Genomic DNA, 21,839 nt, shown 5'->3' with positions numbered 1-21,839 from the left:
CTTTACAACTTTTGACACATTCCTGCATGTCTGTAATGGGGAGCTTAACTTTTCTGCTCCTATTTCCAACCATAGGGTGTTAGCTGAGGCAGTCAAGTATGCTGCTTTTGTTCTTAGTGAGGACACGGGTGGTGCTGTGGTCTAAACCACTGAGCCTCTTGGATGTGCTGATCGGAAGCGTGGCAGTTTGAATCCCCGCAATGGAGTGAGCTCCCGTTGCTCTCTCCCAGCTCCTGCCAACCTAGCAGTTTGAAAGGACGCCAGTGTTTCCGTGCACTCTGGTTTCTGTCACGGTGTTCCGTTGTGCGAGAAGTGGTTTAGTCATGCTGGCCACATGACCTGGAGAGCTGTCTTGTGGACAAACACCTGCTCCCTCAGCCTGAAAGCAAGATGAGCGACGTAACCCCATAGTCGCTTTTGACTGGACTTAACCATTCAGGGCTCCTTTACCTTTTACCTTTTTTTTTTGTTCTTAGCAATGCAGCTGCTACTTTCATGGTCACCCCTTTTGGTTTAGTTTCTGCTCTGAAGTAACTTAACCATGTCAAGTTGCCCAACCACTAAGGGCAGAATCCCATTGTTGATAGCAAATGATGTGCATTTCACAGCCGTGGGAGGACTGTGTCATGCTCCCATACCAAAACACGGTAATGGTGGTTCTTATCTGAGAGTAAGGAAGATACCTTTATTCAGGCTAATAACAAAAGAGGTTCAGCAGCAATCACAGGGCCCACAAATCATGATTCCAAGGTACAAGGGCTAGACGAAAGGTACACATTTGAATGGAAACAATGAAGATGTCCCAACAGTTGCCACACCCCTCCCACCAAGATTTTAAAGACAGGGCAAGCTCACACAAAAGACTTTCTTGCCTTACAAGATTTCTGTGCGCACAAATGTATGATCCATTCACGTTGATGTGTGGGCTCACTGTGTCCTGCCCTCAGACTCTGGATTCACTGCCACCTCTTTCTGCTCAGTCCCTCCTATAAGCTGGCCAAAGTGCTCCCCCTTCCCCAGTGAAACTCTGTGCTTCACAGGAGGGGCAGTGGAGAGAGCCAGCAGATTTGCTTCTCCCTCTCCCTGATATCTAGAGTCTCAAGAGGAGAACCACCATCTTCCATTCCCGGGTGGCAGCCTTCAAGGTTCAACCTCCACCGCTTCTTCTCTCTGCTCCTCTCCCCAGTGTGATGTAGTGAAGAGCGGAGGGCTCGTAATCTGGTGAACCGGGTTCGCGTCTCTGCTCCTCCACATGCAGCTGCTGGGTGACCTTGGGCTAGTCACACTTCTCTGAAGTCTCTCAGCCTCACTCACCTCACAGAGTGTTTGTTGTGGGGGAAGGAAGGGAAAGGAGATTGTTAGCCGCTTTGAGACTCCTTAGGGTAGTGATAAAGCGGGATATCAAATCCAAACTCTTCTTCTTCCATTTGGGACTGCCAAACCATGCTAGATCCTGATGAAACTGAGAGGCCTATGACAGACTGAACAGAGAAGGAAAGCACAATGTATGCATTTAACACATCCAGGGAATTCTGAAATATACACCTTCTCAATTCCCTCATCTCCTGACAAGATGATTGGCATTTGATTAGTTCTTTGTAGGGTAATGCTGGACCTGAAGTTCCATGTCCCTCGATGTCCATAGACAGGAAGGTTTAAGGTATATGTGGTGGGCTGGAAAAAGATACCATTGCAAGGATTTTATTATTCTACTGGTATAGAACACCAAAATACATTTGGAAACGTTCCAGTATGTTCAGTTGATATAAGGCCATGCCTCAAGATTTTATTGGCATATGGGTGGCCCAGCCCACCTATACTTTGTCACTGTTAAAAGAGATATTTATTGAAATACCACTTTTCTCTGAATCACTTTTCTTAGAGCACATTTTACATCCTTGTTCCTCAGACTGTAGATCAAAGGATTCAACACAGGTATTATCACCGTGTAAAACACAGAGGCTATTTTGTCTGTGTCAAGAAAGTAGCTGGTGCTGGGTCTGAAGTACATGAAAAGAATGGTCCCATGGTATATGGCCACTGCTGTGAGGTGGGAGGCACATGTGGAGAAAGCTTTATGCCTCCCCTCAGCAGAGCGGATCCTGACTACAGCTATAATAATGAATACATAAGAGATTATAATGACCAGCAAGGTGCTCATTTCAAACAGGCTACCAAAAATGAATACCAGCATCTCGTTTATGTAGATATCATTACAGGCCAGTTTCAGAAGGGGCGTGAGATCACAAAAAAAGTGATTGATGACGTTGGAACCACAGAAGGACAGTCTCAACAAGCCACCCGTCTGAATCAGGGAGTTCACAATACCCAAGAGGTAGGATCCTGCTATCAGACCTGCACAAAGTTTATTGGTCATCACAGAAGCATAGAGCAGAGGGTTGCAGATAGCCACATACCGGTCATACGCCATGGCTGCCAGCAGAAAAAACTCAGTAGTGGCAAAGATTGCAAAGAAACAATATTGTGCAATGCAGGCAGCATAAGTGATGCTTTTGTTTTCTACTAAAAAATTCACCAGCATATTAGGTGTGATGGTGGTAGAATAGCAGGCATCTAGAAAGGACAGGCTGCTGAGAAAAAAATACATTGGGGTGTGCAGCTGAGGATCTATGCAGATCAATATAATCATCCCAAGATTCCCCACCAGTGTGGCAATATAGATTATTAAAAAGACTACAAAGAGTGGAGGCCACAGCTCCAGATTTTCTGTTAGTCCAAAGAGATTGAAGCTGGTTGCCATGGTGTCATTTTCTTTAGCTATTGGATTCATTCACACTTTCCTGTTAGGAAAAACAAAGCGAGATTTCATTATTAGATATTGGGCACCATAGCATTTTAACCTCTTTTTTGTGTCCTTTTCTCTAACCTAAGTAGCTGAACTGTGTGAGCTACAATTGTTTGGCTGGGAGTGTATGGTCCTCTTTGACCTTTATTAACTGGAGACTTTTTATAAAGTGATATATGGTGGGGGGCAGTTTAATCTGGTTTTGCCATTGACCCATCTATCACCTGGACACACTGTAAATTCCATAAAATCAATTATTTCAGCTAAAGTGAGCCATTGATGCCCTTAGAGCTCTTGGCTACTTCACATTCCTGCTTCAACTAGATGGAATCACAACTCAAATAAAATGGAATTTGGCAAGAGCAGTGGTCTAGATGCTTGCTCAGAACTGAGTTTGGGTTACCTTGTACAGATTTGTTGTTGGATGTCAAACTCAGCCAAGAGCATAAGGTCAAACAGATTCCTCACTGGCCTTGCAGACAATTTGAAGGGAACGCTGTGGATATAGCCTATCTTGATTTCAGCAAGGCCTTTGACAAGGTGCCCCATGATATTCTTGTAAAGAAGCTGGTAAAATGTGGGCTAGACAATGCTACCATTCAGTGGATTTGTAACTGGCTGACTGACCGAACCCAAAGGGTGCTCATCAATGGCTCCTCTTCATCCTGGAGAGTAGTGACTAGTGGGGTGCCACAGGGTTCTGTCTTGGGCCCAGTCTTATTCAACATCTTTATCAATGACTTGGATGATGGGCTTGAGGGCATCCTGAGCAAGTTTGCAGATGACACCAAATTGGGAGGGGTGGCTAATACCCCAGAGGACAGAATCACACTTCAGAATGACCTTAACAGATTAGACAACTGGGCCAAAGCAAACAAGATGAATTTTAACAAGGAGAAATGTAAAGTACTACACTTAGGCAAAAAAACATGAAAGGCACAAATACAGGATGGGAGACACCTGGCTTGAGAGCAGTACATATGAAAAGGATCTAGGAGTCCTGGTAGACCACAAACTTGACATGAGTCAACAGTGTGATGCAGCAGCTAAAAAAGCCAATGCAATTCTGGGCTGCATCAATCTAGATCAAGCATCTAGATCAAGGGAAGTAATAGCACCACTGTATTCTGCTCTGGTCAGACCTCACCTGGAGTACTGTGTCCAGTTCTGGGCACCACAGTTCAAGAAGGATACTGACAAGCTGGAACGTGTCCAGAGGAGGGCAACCAAAATGGTCAAAGGCCTGGAAACAATGCCTTATGAGGAACGGCTTAGGGAGCTGGGTATGTTTAGCCTGGAGAAGAGAAGGTTAAGGGGTCATATGATAACCATGTTCAAATATATAAAAGGATGTCATATAGAGGAGGGTGAAAGGTTGTTTTCTGCTGCTCCAGAGAAGCGGACACGGAGCAATGGATTCAAGCTACAAGAAAGAAGATTCCACCTAAACATTAGGAAGAACTTCCTGACTGTAAGAGCTGTTCGACAGTGGAATTTGCTACCAAGGAGTGTGGCGGAGTCTCCTTCTTTGGAGGTCTTTAAGCAGAGGCTTGACAGGCATATGTCAAGAATGCTTTGATGGTGTTTCCTGCTTGGCAGGGGGTTGGACTGGATGGCCCTTGTGGTCTCTTCCAACTCTATGATTCTATGATTTCACCACATTAGAAGTACATAAAATGTCAGAATGATACCATGTCCTCTGCAGGCTGCTGGGGAAAGTTCCATGTCATGCAAATTCCAAATACCCTCAAATGATACAACTTTGACACCATTCTAGCTCATAACAATTTATTGTTTTAAGTTACAATAGTGAGCCTTGTGGACATTGAAAAAAGCACACTGTGAAAATGCTTTTTAAAAAAATACATTGAATTTGCCATAGCTCAGTCGCTATCTAGTGTCACATTTGTATATTGCACATTACAACACACTTAAAACGTTTTATTTGCAGCTGTATAGCTGAGTCTCTGACCCCTAGTTTCCATAGTCCTCTAGGACTGGAGTGTTAGAGCCTCCTTAACTGTTGGGGCACCCATTCTCTTATCTTCTAGTTCAATGCTCCCTGCATCTGAATTTTACACTGCTCTGGAAGGTGAAGTTCTCTCCACTATTGACTATGGACCCCAGCAGACTGGCATCAGCTCCACTACTCCTCATTTTGTCCTACCAGACGCTTTTCTTTCTTTCCCCATAGCTCTTCATCCCATTTCTATTCCTCAAGATCTTCTACCTAACTCTTCCCTTTGAGCATTATTCTTTCTCTTTGACAAGTGTCTCCATCATGGACCCAGATCACGCTCCCTGATTGAACCTCACTTCTATGTCTCCTCACATTTACATAAGTAGATATGCCAAAGTTTCTTCTAGTTTGAACAATGTTGGCCCTCTGCACAGATCACTCCAGTGAGAGTTAGGAAAATGCTCTTAAGTTTTCAAAATTGGAACAGTAGAATTAAAGAACCACACATTCTCCAAGTGTTTCCCCACTTTCCTAACCACACTAACCCTTGGAACCACCCTCCTAACCACACGAGAAACAGAAAGTTCATTCATGGCTATAGGTTTCTTTATTGCTTGGCTTTTATATTCAACAAAACTACTAATGACATCACAAAAGTACTAATGACATCACAAAACAAATTTATTTATTATTATTCAGAAAATATGAATCTTGTGTGAAATATAACAGATCATATTTTGGAGGGCACAAATCAGTCTATTTCTGGTAACTGGCACTTCCACATATGTTCAACAAGTCCCTCCCCTCCTGTTTCTGTCTTAATTTGCATTTTTAAAAGAAATATGCACACAAATTTGCATTTAAATGAGTATTCTTAAATGTATGTTTTTGCAAAGTGCATATTGTTTAGCACTGAGGTGCTAACACTGAACAACAATATCTGAGGATGTGGATAGTTGACTTTAAATTCTCCCATTAGTACTAGACATGTAAGTCTGAAACAATCAAATTCCTTAAGCATTCCTATTCTTACTGCATTGCTTTCAAAATCCCTGTCTTTGCTATTTAAACATGAGTTCAATAATACGCCTTCAAACTAGTATTCCACTATGACAAATGAGGGAAACCTGACTCTGAACAATGTAGGAGATGCCCCAGCTGCATTACTTGTGACTCACCAAGTTGACCATGGACCGTCAGTCATGGATGGTGGTTTGCTGGATAACCCCGAAAAGAGAATAGTCCCTACAGTGAAATCTCTACTCACGACCACAATCCGTTCTGGAGGCCTGTTCTTATGGCGAAATGGGTCGCTGGGAGAGGCGCCGTTGTGCGCAGGCATGAGCGGCGATTGCCCACTTCTGAGCATCACAAACGGCGATCGCTGCGGTTACTTCTGGGTTTGCCGCGGTCGCAACTTGGAACGTCCGTGAGTGGAGGCAGTTGTAAGTAGAGGTTCTACTGTAATGCTATGAGAATTACCTGTAGAAGAAATGGAAGATATCCAGTTGCTTAAGAAATCATTCCTGAAATGAAGGCGTGCTTTTCTGAACTACTTATGTGTATCATAGAGAGATTTGAGGCAAATTACGGGAAGTTTTCAAAAATATCTCTGATACCTAAACAACACAATTAAAGTTTCTCCCAATGGTAGAAAGGTAATTGATCTCAAAGGTATTTGTGAATATTGTCCCTGCTTGCGAAATGCTTCTTTTACTCCAAAGTAATTTTTGTACTTTTTTTTTACTTCTGCTTTGCAGTTCTAGCCATGTGCTTATGCTCAGCAGCACCGTTGTCAACGGATGTCCCACCCACCCAACTTGCATGTTTTGCCCCTGCCCAAAGGTAAGTGGGCAATACATGTGAATGGCCTTGCTGTGGAGTTACTCGGTCACCATATTTGGGGCCAAGGAGGAAACAGCTTACAGAATTTGCCTACAGTCAAATTGGGCTGGTTTGGAGGTTTTGCTTACCTCACAACAAATGTGAGGTAAACTTGCTGGTGGATAAAGGCATTGAGCTGAATCCTTAATCTAAACAGAGGGCGTGGAAATGAGCCCAATTCCCTTCTTATCACTCAAGAAGGTTCACATACCTGCAGGAATGCCGTTTAGCCCCAATGAAACAAAATTAATATAGCAGAATTTCCTGTAATGCCTGTCTCCATAACGGTGGCGAAAGTACAGCCTTAAAGTAGAAAGCACATTGACATAAGACGGTGATGTACTCAAACCATTTGCTCTTCTAATTCAGTATTGTCTACATCTACTGGCAGTAGCTCCCTAGGGTTTCAAGCAGGAGTCTCTGCCACCCTTCCTCAAGATGCTGGGGATTAAACCTGGGACCTTCTGGAAGCAAAACAGATGCTCTACCACTGAGGAGTGCCTTGATAATATTTACCCCTGGAAACAGAGTTGGATATATATCCCTGAAAAACTTAAGGCAGTGCAACTTATGCTAGCTCCCCATGCTTAGGATCGCTCCCTAAACCACCCTTTTCGGTGGAAATACATCCCAATATCAATTCCCAGTGAAATAATGGCATATAACTGATGAGATTGTTTATTTTATTGGACCAAACAGTATTGTAAACATGGGCATATTCTTGTCCCTGCCCCCAGTTTTAAACACCATGATGCTCATTTCAGCAAAGGTACCCAACACGAAAACACATAGTTCATTGATGTAAGTGTTTGTGGAAGAACGTTCCAGCAAAACAGTGATATCACAGAAGAAATGGTTGATGATGTTGGAGTCACAGAAAGACAATCTGAGCAAGTAAATTTGTAGTAATTGGAGCATAGCTGTCAACTTTCCCCTTTTCTCACGAGGAATCCTATTCAGAATAAGGGAAAAGTTGACACCTATGAATTGGAGACATATTCAGATGCTTCATACTCAAAGTAGACCCATTGAAATAAATGGTTTTAAGTTACTGTTATGAGTTTTGGGAGGTGAGATCCCCCCCCCAATAACCTCTACATTCAGTGAAGGGTTAGAAATTCATGAGCAAACTCATAAATTCATGAATTTAGCAAGGGCTGGAAATAATACTAGCTAGCTTCCAAATGAGGCTCACTGTGGGTGGTTCATTGAAGAAACAAAAGGCTGATAAAGGCCTGCTTTGTTTGATAATGGCAAGCCATTGGCAGAACATCAGGATCTCTGCCCAGTAGCTTTTGGGGTTGATAGGATTACCTCTGATGTAAGCAGTAGCAAAAAAAAAGTCAAAAGCCTTTTGCAGTGGACTTGAGAAACAGAGGTTGCCGGCTTCCGCTCGTGCTCGTCGAGAGAAATGGCTGACCCGTAACATCTCTCCCGACTCCCATGGGGAAATTTGGCGGCTGCTTGGTGAGTAGGCAGTCTCCCTACCCTCCCGGGAGGATGGGAGGGCCCGCTGGCCCGCTGATGCCCCTTAACCCACTCCGACCCTTCGGGGGTGGGCCTGGGCCTGGACCGAGCACCCGTGGGGGCCGGAACTCTTGGAGGCCACCCTCTTCGTGCACGAGTCCATGATTTAAGAGGAATAATTGGATTTAAATTCATGGACATGCTTCAAATGAAGATGAGGAGAATACTGCCAGGAAATTCAGCCTTTGAGAGACAAAAGAGTCAAGGAAATACTGTATTAAAGAAAGAAAGTACTACGTTGGACTGAACAGAAAGGGAAGTGAATTCTTTTATTTTTATGTTTCAAGATTACACTTAACACCTTCCCTGGATAGAACAAGTGAGAAGTTATAAAAATATAAACTGTATGGATGTTGAAATATATACAATAGAGGATTTATTTGAATTTGCTTAGATAAGCCTGTAAGATGAAAGCTTCCCTAAGGTGGTTACATCAACAGCTGGAGTTTGTTAAAATTCTTTGTGGACGGTTTTAAGAAGATTTACGACTTGTGACACACTTTTAATTGAGCTCGCTAAAAATGGAGGCCGGGGAGTGAGAGCAGTTAAGGGGCGGGGGGAGCCATGAGTTTGTCATAAGATGTGTATTAATATCTGGATTTGGTTGACCCTGCCCGGAAAGACTGTGAATCCGCAACCGGAGGAATTAACAAGCAGAAGCTTGGACATGATTTGTTGGATCTTTAAGATGGCGTCTGTCCGTGAAAAACGGTTGGTGGGGCTTGGAAAACATTCCAGTCTGGAAAAAGAATGCAAGGACTTATGGGGAAGCTGGACAGGAAAATCCTCACAGAAACATAGGCTTTGTGGTAAATCTTGCTTGAAAACATTTCAGAGGCTGTGATAATCAATAGGAGTATAGCATCTAGATCAGGGGTCCCCAACAAAATTTTCTCGAGGACCCCTCATCGAGCCGCTATTGTGACAAGGACCCCCATTAATTCCTAATCCTAAAATTAAAAAGTGAGAGCCAAATTAAGAGTCTTTTTATATTTTATATTTATACGTTTTTTACAGTTCTTCCTCTTCATCTGTAGGCCTTTGTCGTTTTTGTTGTTTAGTCGTTTAGTCGTGTCCGACTCTCCGTGACCCCATGGACCATAGCACGCCAGGCACTCCTGTCTTGCACTGCCTCCCGCAGTTTGGTCAAACTCATGTTCGTAGCTTCGCGAACACTGTCCAACCATCTCGTCCTCTGTCGTCCCCTTCTCCTAGTGCCCTCAATCTTTCCCAACATCAGGGTCTTTTCCAGGGAGTCTTCTCTTCTCATGAGGTGGCCAAAGTATTGGAGCCTCAGCTTCACGATCTGTCCTTCCAGTGAGCACTCAGGGCTGATTTCCTTCAGAATGGATAGGTTTGATCTTCTTGCAGTCCATGGGACTCTCAAGAGTCTCCTCCAGCACCATAGGAGGAGTTTTAACGAACCGCTTTTTAACCAACGGTCCATTTTTAACTACGCAAACTGTAGCTTCCGTGAAAAACAACGCTTTGTTTACAAACACTACTGTTTTGCAAAGAGGCAGCTCGCGCCAGGGAGGAGGGAGGGGAATGGAGAAGACAGGGTACCTAAGACAGGGTACCTGCGCAGTAGCGCACAAATGAAGCTGACGCGCGCAAAGAATCTTGGGGAGGTGAGCGTTAGTAGAATGCGCACGCTGCCTCTTTGCAAAACAGTAGTGTTTGTAAAGCGCCACCTAACGGCATACAGCAGAACTACTGCCTCTATCTAATTCTAGTTTTGTGCTAGACTCGGCTCATGCAGGAAGCGGCCAAAACAAAAAATCTGTTATCATACGAAATATATTTAATATATTTTTTATTCTAATAGCATCTTGCGGACCCCTCTGGCATAGCTCGCGGACCCCTGGGGGTCCCCGGACCACCTGTTGGGAACCACTGATCTAGATCAAGGGAAGTAATAGGACCACTGTATTCTGCTCTAGTCAGACCTCACCTGGAGTACTGTGTCCAGTTCTGGGCACCACAGTTCAAGAAGGATACTGACAAGCTGGAACGTGTCCAGAGGAGGGCAACCAAAATGGTCAAAGGCCTGGAAACAATGCCTTATGAGGAACGGCTTAGGGAGCTGGGTATGTTTAGCCTGGAGAAGAGAAGGTTAAGGGGTGATATGATAAGCCATGTTCAAATATATAAAAGGATGTCATATAGAGGAGGGTGAAAGGTTGTTTTCTGCTGCTCCAGAGAAGCGGACACGGAGCAATGGATTCAAGCTACAAGAAAGAAGATTCCACCTAAACATTAGGAAGAACTTCCTGACAGTAAGAGCTGTTCGACAGTGGAATTTGCTACCAAGGAGTGTGGCGGAGTCTCCTTCTTTGGAGGTCTTTAACCAGAGGCTTGACAGGTGCGACGAAACCAGAAGGACTTTGCCACCAATTAATATGCGGCAAACCCAGTCCCGGCGTTGTCACTAAACTTTCGGGGATCCTTCTTAATATGTGACGAAATGTCCTCACTCTCTATTACTAAAAATGTGACACAGGAATCCGGGGTGAAACCACCACCCCCCACTTCTCCTGCTGCCTTAAAATAAACCCCTGTTACTTGGGTTTCTTAGTAAAGAGAGTCTTCCAGCTTACATGGCCCGGTATCATGATAAACTCTAGGCTGTTTGACAGACTAACCTCTTGCCTACAGTAAAGGGTCTCAGTCAGATTGATTCCCCACTGCAAAAGTTTGCCCTTTCCACTCTGGCAACTTTGTAGCACCCCAGGTTAGCCTCCTAAGCCTCCTCCGTGTAACTCTAAGACACAACCCGTTGCCTCTATTCCCGAGGTAAGTTTTGTCCTCTACTGAGCCACCACTTCTGTGAGATTAGATACCCAGCTGGAATAACTAAGCACATCCACTAACATTTAAGAAAGCTTTATTACTAGAGGTCTTTTAAACGCGTAATGGTTTCATGTGTACAGGCTCTTAGATCATATTCTTAGTTTCAATAAACAATGGCTAGATACTATAAATCAATTAAACTCCTCAGAACACTTTAAGATCTCCTACGCCTACCCACACTCTCCCTCGCTCCCACAACCCTCTCCCCCGAATTAACTGCCTCCCATTCCTTTTAAACTCCTGGCAGTCCCGCCCCTCAGGAATGGAATGCGTCATTTATCCAGGAGGTTGGGGTTTAACTCTCTGCACCCTGGGGTTCTTTTGCCCACCAGGCCAATCCGTCACAACAGGCATATGTCAAGAATGCTTTGATGGTGTTTCCTGCTTGGCAGGGGGTTGGACTGGATGGCCCTTGTGGTCTCTTCCAACTCTATGAATCTATAAGAGGAAGAGAACAATATTATTAGAACTGTTGGAAAAGATCTGGACTATGTTGGATTAAAATGACTGGAAAGAACTTGGAACTTTGCTTAGAATGGCAGCAATTATCGATAATCAGAACCCTCAGAATTTGAAGCATGGGGAAGCAAAATTTTTATAATTTGGCATAATATTTGGTTTAATAGGTATATATTTGTACAATTTGGAATAATTGGTTTGATATGATTGATTTGTAAGTGAAAATTTAATAAAAATTGATTATTATTATTATTATTTTTTAAAAAGAGAAACAGAGGTTGCCATGGTTGAGGCAACAGAGGCTGGGGATGCTGGAAGCGGAAGGGTTGTTTTCCACAGATACCACCAGGAAACAGGAGGAGGAAGTGGGCAGAGCTCCATGTCAGGACTGAAGGGCAGCCGCCATGCTGGCTGGCTGGAGCAGGCTGTTACAGACAGACACAAGTTTGGTGCTTAGCATGCTTCTGAATCCAATGCTGCACTGTTGGGAAGGACAAGGCCCTCTAGAGATGCAAATGCTGTGAACTCTCCATAAAACTCAGGTGGTAAATATGTGTGTAAAAACCATACTTCCTAAAGACACTAGCCTCCATTGTGCCTCACTTCCTCCAAAGAAACACAAACCCTGGTGAATTGTCAAGAACCCTGGAATCTCTTGCTACTGTCTCCTTCTTTGGAGGTCTTTAAGCAGAGGCTTGACAGCCATATGTCAAGAATGCTTTGATAGTGTTTCCTGCTTGGCAGGGGGTTGGACTGGATGGCCCTTGTGGTCTCTTCCAAATCTATGATTCTATGCTTGACAGAGATTGGGATGACTTGATTCAATAGTTCTACTCTGAATACAACTAATGTTGGATACAACACTTGGGTTTTCTGAAAGGGGTGGGGAACCTCTAGCCCACAAGTCTTTATACTTTGATCATGTAAATCACCCTGTGATCTTTGGATGAAAGGTGGTATAAAAAAATTAATGAATAATAGTAATAAGTCAAGTGAAGAGTCAATTTACAATGGTCCTAGGCTATGGCTGGGAAAGCACATGGAGCCATTTGATAAAGCTGAGCAGGTCTAGATATGGTTGTACCTGAATAGGTGACCTCTGCAAAATGCATTTATGCCACCTTGGGTTTTATGGAGTACAAATGTAAGAACATAGCCACAAATAATTAAATCAAGTGCAAAGTAGATGGGATGTCATTGGTAGGACTGTTGGGGCTTTGGCCTGGCTGGGATGACTCCTCAAACTTTCATAAAGCCAATTGCTTGCCTGAAAGGAAAATGGAGAGGTGTGTAGCTGGGTGTGTAGAAATTCCTGACTTTTGCAGGGCTGGAAGAAGTTTACTACACATGTGAGGAATCACATTCACTGCTCTGCATACTTTTGCCTCTGTTCCCAATCCACCACAGGCATATGGCCCCCAGAAGCTTGTCAGGGAGGGAATGTGGCCTTCAGATTGAAAAAAAGATTTCCCATCCCTGTTCTAAGTGAGCAGGAATTCTGAGTACACAGGTCAGGCAATAAGTTTAGAGAGACCATTGTGATGGATATAAGATCTGGACCCCCCCCCCCCAGCATGCCATAATGCAGGGATGGCCAACAGGTAGATCATCATCTACTGGTAGATCGCGTTGCGGGGGGTCTTTGGTAGATTGTGGTAGATCACTGCTCCCCCACTAACTTTGACTTCCCCCCAAAAAAGCTCAACAACTTTGGTAGATCACTGCCAGTTTTTTTTAATAGTGGGAGTAGATCTCAGTCTCTTGAAAGTTGGACATGCCTGTAATGGATGACTTACTCAAAGGGACCTTATATGGTGTCTCTTTCCCTCTTGCCAACTAGCTTGACAACCAAAATGACAGGCACTATTTCCCTTTTAGCAAAATAAGGTGCTCAGGTTGTTCCATCAAAATGGGTTCTTTACTCATCTTCACGTCAGGCAACAAATGTCTGTGCTTTTAAAGAAAGTACTGTGTTTTTGATTTTGCTTTTTTGCAGTTTGCTAAGTTTCCCTACCAAATGTTAGTCAAAATACTATGAACTTTACTTAACTTTTCAAGGCCACTTTTCTGCATGTCATTAAGCAACTCCCCAGGAGATGCAAAGGGCATTTTAATTTTCCCAACAGGTCTTGTCTTGAAAGACAGAGAAATGAGTTTATCTCGCTTTCAAAGTGGCATTATGTTGGATGGAAGGAAACCACCAACTCTGTCTGACATATCCTCAGGAATAGAGAATGGTCGTCGTCCATCTTATCTAACAGGTATGATCATTTCTCCAATGTAAAGGGACAAAAGGGCTGGTGATGAGTTGGTCAGAGAAATAAGAAGCTTTGAGTTAAGCATCTGTGCCAAAGTTTGAGAAAGTGATGAGAAAGATATTCTCCTTTGGAATATTTCAAAACAGCACTGTTGCTTTCTTAAAGTATCTTTTGAAGCTCTTGTACTAACGCAAAATATAATTTCAATAGGATTGAAGACTTGATTGGTAGATATATCAACTAAAGTTTGTTAGTTGATTGAGTGAAGGTTGGTAACTTGAATTAGCAAGAGCCAAATGTGTCAGAGGAGCCAAGAGGTTATTAGGGGGGCTAATTTAGTTGCTACAGGTTTCTATAAAAGGGAATCAATGAAAGTTAAGGAAAACTTTTTCTTCTAACATTAAATTCAAGTTACATTGCAAGAATATCTGAAAAAGAACCTGTGTTTCTTGTAAAATCACTATGGGATGTTTTATGGGAAGCAATGCATAAACGAAATGTTACAGAGGCTTGACTGACCTCACACAGAAGCCATTAATTTAGTGTCATTGGTCCTATGCTGCAAAACAACTCCCTGCAATCTACTCACAGTATACAAAAACTGGCAGTGATCTACCCATTGTTGTTGAGCTTTTTGGGAGAGGCAAAGTTGTTGAGCTTTTTTTAGGAAGTCAAAAATAGTTCCCCCCTTTTTTGAGGGGGGGGGAGCTCACTGAGGGGCCAAAGATCTACCAGCATCTACTAGGAACACCCCACGATCTACCTGTTGGACATGCCTACTGTAAAACACTCTCAAACAGAGATTGGGCAGGCATCCTCCCTTTTGACTTTTCAGATGTCTCTTGAAGACCTTTTTATGTGAACAGGCCTATGCAGTTGTTTAGAATTTTATTGAGTAGCCAATCATTTTAATGATTGCTCTGTATTACCTTTAATGGTTTTTATGTTTTTATATTGCACCATACTGCCCTGATATTTTATGAGATGGTGGTATATAAATACATCAATTAATAAATAAGAGTAATAATAATAAAGAATAATGAAGTATGGGTAACATTACATTATTTTAATGAAACTGACTAACTGGTTAAAGAGCTAAAATTATATTAAATTTGTTGATAATCCTATATTAAAATTATGCTTACCTATATTTAAAATTAAATAAAAGGCAGACAAGGTGATTATCATGCCTCTCTCCCCCTGCTCTGCCATTGCTATATATTTATATATTGCGATAGTATTATATGCCCTAATGCTGAAGCAGAGAGTGCCTCATCATTTACCGTATAGCACTTTTAAATTGCACAGTGTTTCATAATCTTACAATGAGCACTTTATGGACTAGATTACTGCTCCCACTTTTCAGAGGCAGTATGTTTTCCAGTGCCAAAGATGGAGCACGAGTCTCTTAATCTCAGGGCACATTGGGCAAAAGATTCCTGCATTGCAAGGGGTTGGACTAGATGACCCTCACGGTCCCTTCCAACTCTACAATTCTATGATGCTATGATGCAAGTTCTCCAGGCCATAGTTCCAACCCGATCCAACAAGTTTGGTGTGAATTCTTATGAGAGCATTGCATAGATTAGTTATCCCTAGACCCTGCACTTTCTCTCTGTAAGCTTCGATGTGAAGTAAGAATGGTACAGTATCTGCATTCTTAGTAGACACTGAAGGATATATTCCTTCTGCTACGGCATTCATGTTCCTCAAAGTGCAGATGGCAATGGAAGCAAAAGCCTGTCACAGGGCAGAAACTAGGAGAGAAAAGGCCAGAGGGAGCACCTTAGTCATATTATTTTCTCTGATAATACAGTACTTGAAGCATTATCCCCAAGTTTCTTCAGATGCTGAAGTGCTAAAACATTTTGCTCAGGCTTTTAAACAAACAAACCCATATGTTCGGAGCCCATTATTACTGATTTCCCGGTTTTTATCATTTCCCTTTACCGGTTTTATGCTGCAGCTTTGTTTTTTTTAATGTATTCTCTGTTTTATTGTATTTTGAAATAATAGGCAGCTCAGAAATGTTTTTAAATAAATAAATAAATAATAAGATTTTATACCCTCTTTCTACTGAAGTACACAAGGCAGCTCACCTAAAATCAGCACAGTGCCAAAATACAACCCCAAAGCAAAACGACATATTTTCGCTATGTACCCCTCAGCTAAGTTAGTGAAACTCTTCACAATGAACTCCTCACAGAAACTCCTCACGGCGAAGCTGATTTACCTTCGAGTTCTTACACAGTGGCTGGATATGGGTGCCCTCCCTTATGAAGTAGTCTCTGTAGCTACGGTGGACCAAGTGAACAGGGAATCAAGAAACAGAAACAGCTCTTTCGATTGGTTAACCTGGATTTTTTTTTTAAAAAAGGTGAACTTGTTATATGGACTGTTATGTGCACAAAACGCTAAAACTTTCTCTTTCTTGCAGATACCCCCGGAATTTGTCACTCCTCCTTCCATTTTTCTAGTGATAGTCATTATGTTCTGAAAGTAAGTACAGTACTGCACATATCATCATGATTTGTTAGCAGCTTTTGGGAGGCAGTGAGGGATTATTTAAGAAAGCAGAAGATAGCTCAACCTGCAATACTAACCCTGCTTACTTTGGACTTCCTGTTAAATATACGTGGTTAAGATTGTGCTGTAAAGCTCTCTTTGCTCTGAGTATATATATATATATATATATATATATATATATATATATATATATATAGTATTATATGTGCATAATCGTGCTTTTATACTGAGAGAAAGATAGAGCAAAGTAAGGAGCAGGGAAGTACCATAGTATTAAAAAATACAGGTACTTTAAATGCACACACATACACCCCTCTGTCCCCATTAGTTTTTCACTGATTAAAATCTGTTTTATTGTTTTAAAGCTGTGACTGTGTAAATACCTTCCTGCTGGTTTATAGTTTTTTTTTTAAAAAAAATTTCATTAAATTTTCCAAATAAACAAAACAAATTACATTACATCTTAAATTCACCCTTCTCAATCCTTTCGCTCTGCCGAGCTTGCGACTTCCCTCCCTCCCGCCATTCGGCTTTATTGCTCCTCTCATCTCGCAGTTCCTTTTTGAAATTAACAAGTTTAATGCAGAAGTGGATAACTTGGGGCCCCATAGGTTGCTGGCCTCCCAACACTCATCAGCCCCAGTTGGTCAGTTGTCAGGCATGATGGGAGTTGTAGTACAGCAGCATCTGGAGCAGGCATCCCCAAACTTCAGCCCTCCAGATGTTTTGGACTACAATTCCCATCATGCCTGACCACTGGTCCTGTTAGCTAGGGATCATGGGAGTTGTAGGCCAAAACATCTGGAGGGCCGCAGTTTGGGGATGCCTGATCTGGAGGGCCACAACGTCCCCAACTCTGTTCTACTGAATGGTGTTCTTAATTTTGAAAGTTTTTTTCTGATTTAATACAAGTTTTAAATCTAACACATTGCATAATGGAGCACTGTATTATTGTGTTATATTTATTGAGTGCAAGTAATCCAGAAATGTTGTGCGTGTGTGTATCATAGGACATTAACGGCAGACATTGCTGTTACATGTGGCACATGGGGACTCATCTCCCTTTTGCCTTCGGCAAGCAGGTTTTTCAGGATTTGTAAAGCTCCTGATTCTCAATTTATTCACATCTCCAAACACTATATGCCAGGCATCCCCAAACTTCGGCCCTACAGATGTTTTGGACTACAATTCCCATCTTCCCTGACCACTGGTTCTGTTAGCTAGTGATCATGGGAGTTGTGGGCCAAAACACCTGGAGGGCTGCAGTTTGAGGGTGCCTGCTATAGGCACAACTTGAATATATTCATTTTATGCCAAATAGAGCCAATCATTTTTATTACCCTTATGACAACGCTTGTGAAGGTTTTCAGTTGGATAAACGGTGATTATACAAAGCAGCGTTTCAGAATGGATGGGCTGTTAAGCACATTCACCTTCTCTTTCAGATACAGGGAACAGACGAAATCTGAAGGGAGACCTGCTCTTAGAGCAACTTCTCTGCCATCTCCCTACTCAGATCGGCAAGTGCTGCTTCCATATATATGAATATGAAAACAGAAGCAATGGTCAAGGGGAATCAGACAACAGTGACTGAGTTCATTCTCCTTGGTTTCACAGATCACCAAGAGACACAGGTAGTCCTCTTTGTGCTCTTCCTGGCCATCTATGTGGCTACCCTGGTGGGGAACATCGGCATCATCACATTAATCTGGATCAGTCCCTCTCTGCACAGTCCGATGTACTTTTTCCTGAACAACCTGGCCTTCCTAGACCTCAGTTATTCCTCTGCCATTACTCCCAAGATGCTGGGCAGTTTCTTAACAGGAAGGAAAACTATTTCGCTTGCAGGATGCATTGCGCAAATGTATCTGTTTGCTTCCTTTGCAGATGCGGAATGCCTCCTGCTGGCTGCCATGGCGTACGACCGCTACATGGCCATTTGTAACCCGCTGCTTTATCCAGTTCTCATGTCACGCAAGGTTTGTGTCTGTCTGGTTGCTGGCTCCTATCTCACAGGCGGCATGAGCTCATTTTTGCACACTTACTTTACATTTCATCTCTCCTTCTGCAATTCCAATGTCATCAATCATTTCTTCTGTGACATCCCTCCTCTGTTGGCCCTTTCCTGCTCCAGCACCCACTTCAATGAAATCCTGCTCTTTGCCCTTTGTGGATTCATCCAAACGAGCACTTTTGTGTTCATCCTCATCTCTTATGCCTACATCCTTTGCACCATCCTAGGGATCCACTCAGCAGAAGGCCGCCACAAAGCCTTTTCCACCTGCACGTCCCACTTGACGGCTGTCACTTTGTACTATGGTACTCTTCTCTTCACATACTTGCGCCCAAGCTCCAGCTATGCTCTGGACACAGACAAAATAATCTCAGTGTTTTATACTGTTATTTTCCCCATGTTGAACCCATTGATCTACAGCCTGAGAAATGAAGAGGTGAAGGATACCCTCGGCAAAATATTGCAAAGGAAAGTGATGGTACTCAGAGGTCGATAGCAAGATTTCCATTTATTATTGGCGGCATAAACACCACCACTTGCCATACAGATTTGAATCTATGGATCCACCACAACAGAATGCTAACCCTTTACAGTACTTGTGGTTGTATTATATTTAAGGTTGCCACATGTCCTGAATTTCCCAGACATATCTGGAATACTGCATTTGGAAGCAGTGTCTGGGTAGGAATCGCAAAAATATTTGCGAAAATCCAGATGTATGGCAACCCGTGTCGGCAATATTGTTTTTGGCGATTTCCCTTCAAAAAACTTCAAAAAGTTTGCCCAACAAATTGGGCCAAAACTCAAAAAAGCAAAACAACTTTGGCAAAAGGGAGAAGCAGCAGTTCAGCAACTTTTCTGGCTGGATTTTCACCATTTGAAATATGGTGATCCTAATTATATTGCTTCAATTCATTTCTGCAGGTGATCATTACTTCATTAAAAACCATTTGCTTAACCAGTGATATTTAGATGTTTAGTGGGACATAGCAGCTTTCTAATGGAAAAGTTGGACAACATTACATCTTTTGGAAGAGGTGATGAAGACATTTTCAAATAGATACACCGTGAGTCATATGATTTGTGGATCACGGTCATAAAGTTTCTCTCAGTTATCATGAAAACAATGTAAGTGCTCTGGATAAGAGTTCCTATAAACAATTTATTGGGGCAATATAAAATAGTATTTTCACTGAAGCTTTATTCAGAAATTGCTCTTTTCATGCTCAGAAGCATCTTACTGAAAACACAATGCTGGAATAGATGGACCTGTGGTTTGTACTGCCAGTGATCACCTTCTGGACCTGGAGACACATTTCTAATCATTTTCTGAATTGCCATGAGTGCATCATGAATATATGTCACACACAGTTAGGAATGGGCCTAAATGTTTCCCAGTGGACAATTTGGTGTAAAAGGGGGTGTTTCAGGGGGTTGAGAGATCCCCATGTGACTATATTTAGGGTAGGTCCATATGCATCATCAAAGAGGCAGGCAAAAAATAATGCACACAGATAGAAATAATTACTACAGTTTGCTATAATTTAAATAGAAAGGTGTCTCACCATAGTGAGAAGGAATGTGACCTGTGTGCCTGCTCAATCTGTTGTGGTTCAGGTGTTGTTGATGAGCGGTTTCAAGGCTTCCTGACCCTCTCCCTCCTTGTGGTTCTTTAAGCTGGACTTTACTGTTAAAGGTAAAGATAAAGGGACCCCTGACCATTAGTGTCAGGGGATTGTTGCGGCTACTCTCGAGTAAAGACGCTCCAGCCTGCTCTGTCCTCAAGAGCTTTATTGGGCATAATATTTACAGTGCAGAGAGATCAGAAAACATGACTGCCTAGTCTGATTCAGAACCCAGCAATGGCTTCCGTCGCGCCTTGGACCAGCATAAAAGCCTGGGCACCCCAAAGCGCCGCCCCCTAGCCCTGCGTGTGGGCGCGCGCCTCAATTCGGGCGCCGGAAGGGGCTGCGTTCCTTCTCCCGTCCTTTGGCTGGAGTGTTCCTGAGGCTCCGACACCTTGCTGCGCTGTCCTTCCTCCTCTGGCCAGCTGGGTCGGTGCCGAGGCTCTGACATGTCTTGGAGCCCCCTCTCCACTCCGCTCCATTCCTCATTCCCTTCTCCTGACCTGCTGCTAGCGCTGTCACTGGGCGAAGTGCTGGTCAGGATGACTGGGGGAGGGTCCCTGTAAGGAGTCCCCCTGACAATTAGGTCCAGTCGTGACCAACTCTGGGGTTGCGGCGCTCATCCCGTGTTATTGGCCGAGGGAGCCGGCGTACAGCTTCCAGATCATGTGGCCAGCATGACAAAAACCAGAGCAGCACACGGAAACACCGTTTACCTTCCCGCTGTATTTATCTACTTGCACTTTGACGTGCTTTTGAACTGCTAGGTTTGCAGGAGCCGGGACCGAGCAACGGGAGCTCACCCCGTCACGGGGATTCGAACCACCGACCTTCTGATCGGCAAGCCCTAGGCTCAGTGGTTTAACCCACAGCGCCCCAACAGGTGTTACTTGGCCATTATTTTTGTTCCCCTTTAAAATTGCCCTTTGCCATCCTAGCAATGGTGATGTTGCTGCCCACTGAGGGCAAGCACAACTGATGGAGAGCAAGTAAAGGTCTGAATTAGTTTGCTTTGCTTTTGGTGACATCGTCACATAGCCAGATCAGAGTGGCATTGCCACTGTTACTGGTGGGAGACGGGCAATTTGATGAAAAGAGCCACAGTAAAGCTGCAGCCATTTTCAGTAGCAGTAGCCACCAGTTATAGTGTTGCCTCTGGAATGGGGAGCAGGGAGCTAAGGACTGCCTCCTCAATGAGTGGGGCCTGCCTAAATTGTTGGGACTTCTCTCTGTAATGGCCTCAGGAGAAAAGGGGCCCTAATCACAAATGGTGAGTGGGATTTTTGCCAGGGGAGGAAACCACATACACCCCCATTATAACCCAGCCTTAGATAATAAATTATTTGAAGGGTGGTTGTGAGAGCTCACAAAAAAGGACAAGAAGTCCAATTCATTTCATTTGTGTTTCAGTGACTGAGCCTGGTCATCACTAATCTTCATTTACTTGACATTGTATGAGTTTGCCAGCATATCTGTTCTGCAACTAAAAGCATGAATTGGCCCTTTCATGTTGTATTCCTGTGCACAAGGAGTAGGGAAGGGGGAGAAATTTGATTCAGTTCTCCTTTAAAGGGGATCTTCTTTAAAGGGGAATCTAACTAACCTGCACTTTCTGAAACAACACAAGGATCAAAATACAGACATCCTTCAGAATTTACACTTCTGCAAATTTTGCAATGCAGTTCCCCAGGCAAGTAATCTCTCTCTCTCTCACTGTGTGTGTGTGTGCGTGTGTGCGCACGCGCACGCGCGTGGTGAGGTATGCATGAAACGCATATATTGGTGAAAAGCATACAAATGTGCATTATATTAAGGGAAATCACTTTGCAACTATGTGTATATTCGAATAAATCCACACTAAAATGCTGATGAATTTCCATGAGCACTTTAAAAACTAATTCACATTAAAAAAACAACAACCTTCTAC

General features: G+C 43.1%; 2 protein-coding genes across 3 annotated transcripts; one reads left to right on the top strand and one right to left on the bottom strand.

The window, feature by feature from the left end:
- Positions 1-1,843: 1,843 nt before the first annotated feature.
- LOC118090056 (olfactory receptor-like protein COR4) lies at positions 1,844-2,791 on the bottom strand. The gene has a single exon (XM_035125381.1). The coding sequence runs from the start codon at positions 2,789-2,791 to the stop codon at positions 1,844-1,846; it is 948 nt and encodes a 315-aa protein (XP_034981272.1).
- A 13,481-nt stretch (positions 2,792-16,272) lies between these two features.
- LOC118090036 (olfactory receptor 5AS1-like) lies at positions 16,273-18,783 on the top strand. Of its 2 annotated transcripts, XM_035125331.2 has the most exons (2): positions 16,273-16,279; positions 17,834-18,783. In XM_035125331.2, exons 1-2 carry the CDS (start codon positions 16,273-16,275, stop codon positions 18,781-18,783), a joined length of 957 nt encoding a protein of 318 aa, XP_034981222.2. The 2 variants fall into 2 exon arrangements, with proteins under 2 accessions (XP_034981222.2, XP_034981233.2); XM_035125342.2 differs by lacking the exon at positions 16,273-16,279 and having other exon boundaries at positions 17,812-18,783.
- Positions 18,784-21,839: the final 3,056 nt, after the last annotated feature.

The sequence above is a fragment of the Zootoca vivipara genome, chromosome 1, assembly GCF_963506605.1.
Source record: "Zootoca vivipara chromosome 1, rZooViv1.1, whole genome shotgun sequence".
In the NCBI taxonomy this organism is placed as follows: domain Eukaryota; kingdom Metazoa; phylum Chordata; class Lepidosauria; order Squamata; family Lacertidae; genus Zootoca; species Zootoca vivipara.
This window is presented reverse-complemented; position numbering and strand designations above follow the sequence as displayed.

What these genes read in the sequence shown, in the direction of transcription:
- LOC118090036 (XM_035125342.2), top strand. Translation starts at nt 17,815, where the DNA reads ATGAATATGAAAACAGAAGCAATGGTCAAGGGGAATCAGACAACAGTG.
- LOC118090056 (XM_035125381.1), bottom strand. Translation starts at nt 2,791, where the DNA reads ATGAATCCAATAGCTAAAGAAAATGACACCATGGCAACCAGCTTCAAT.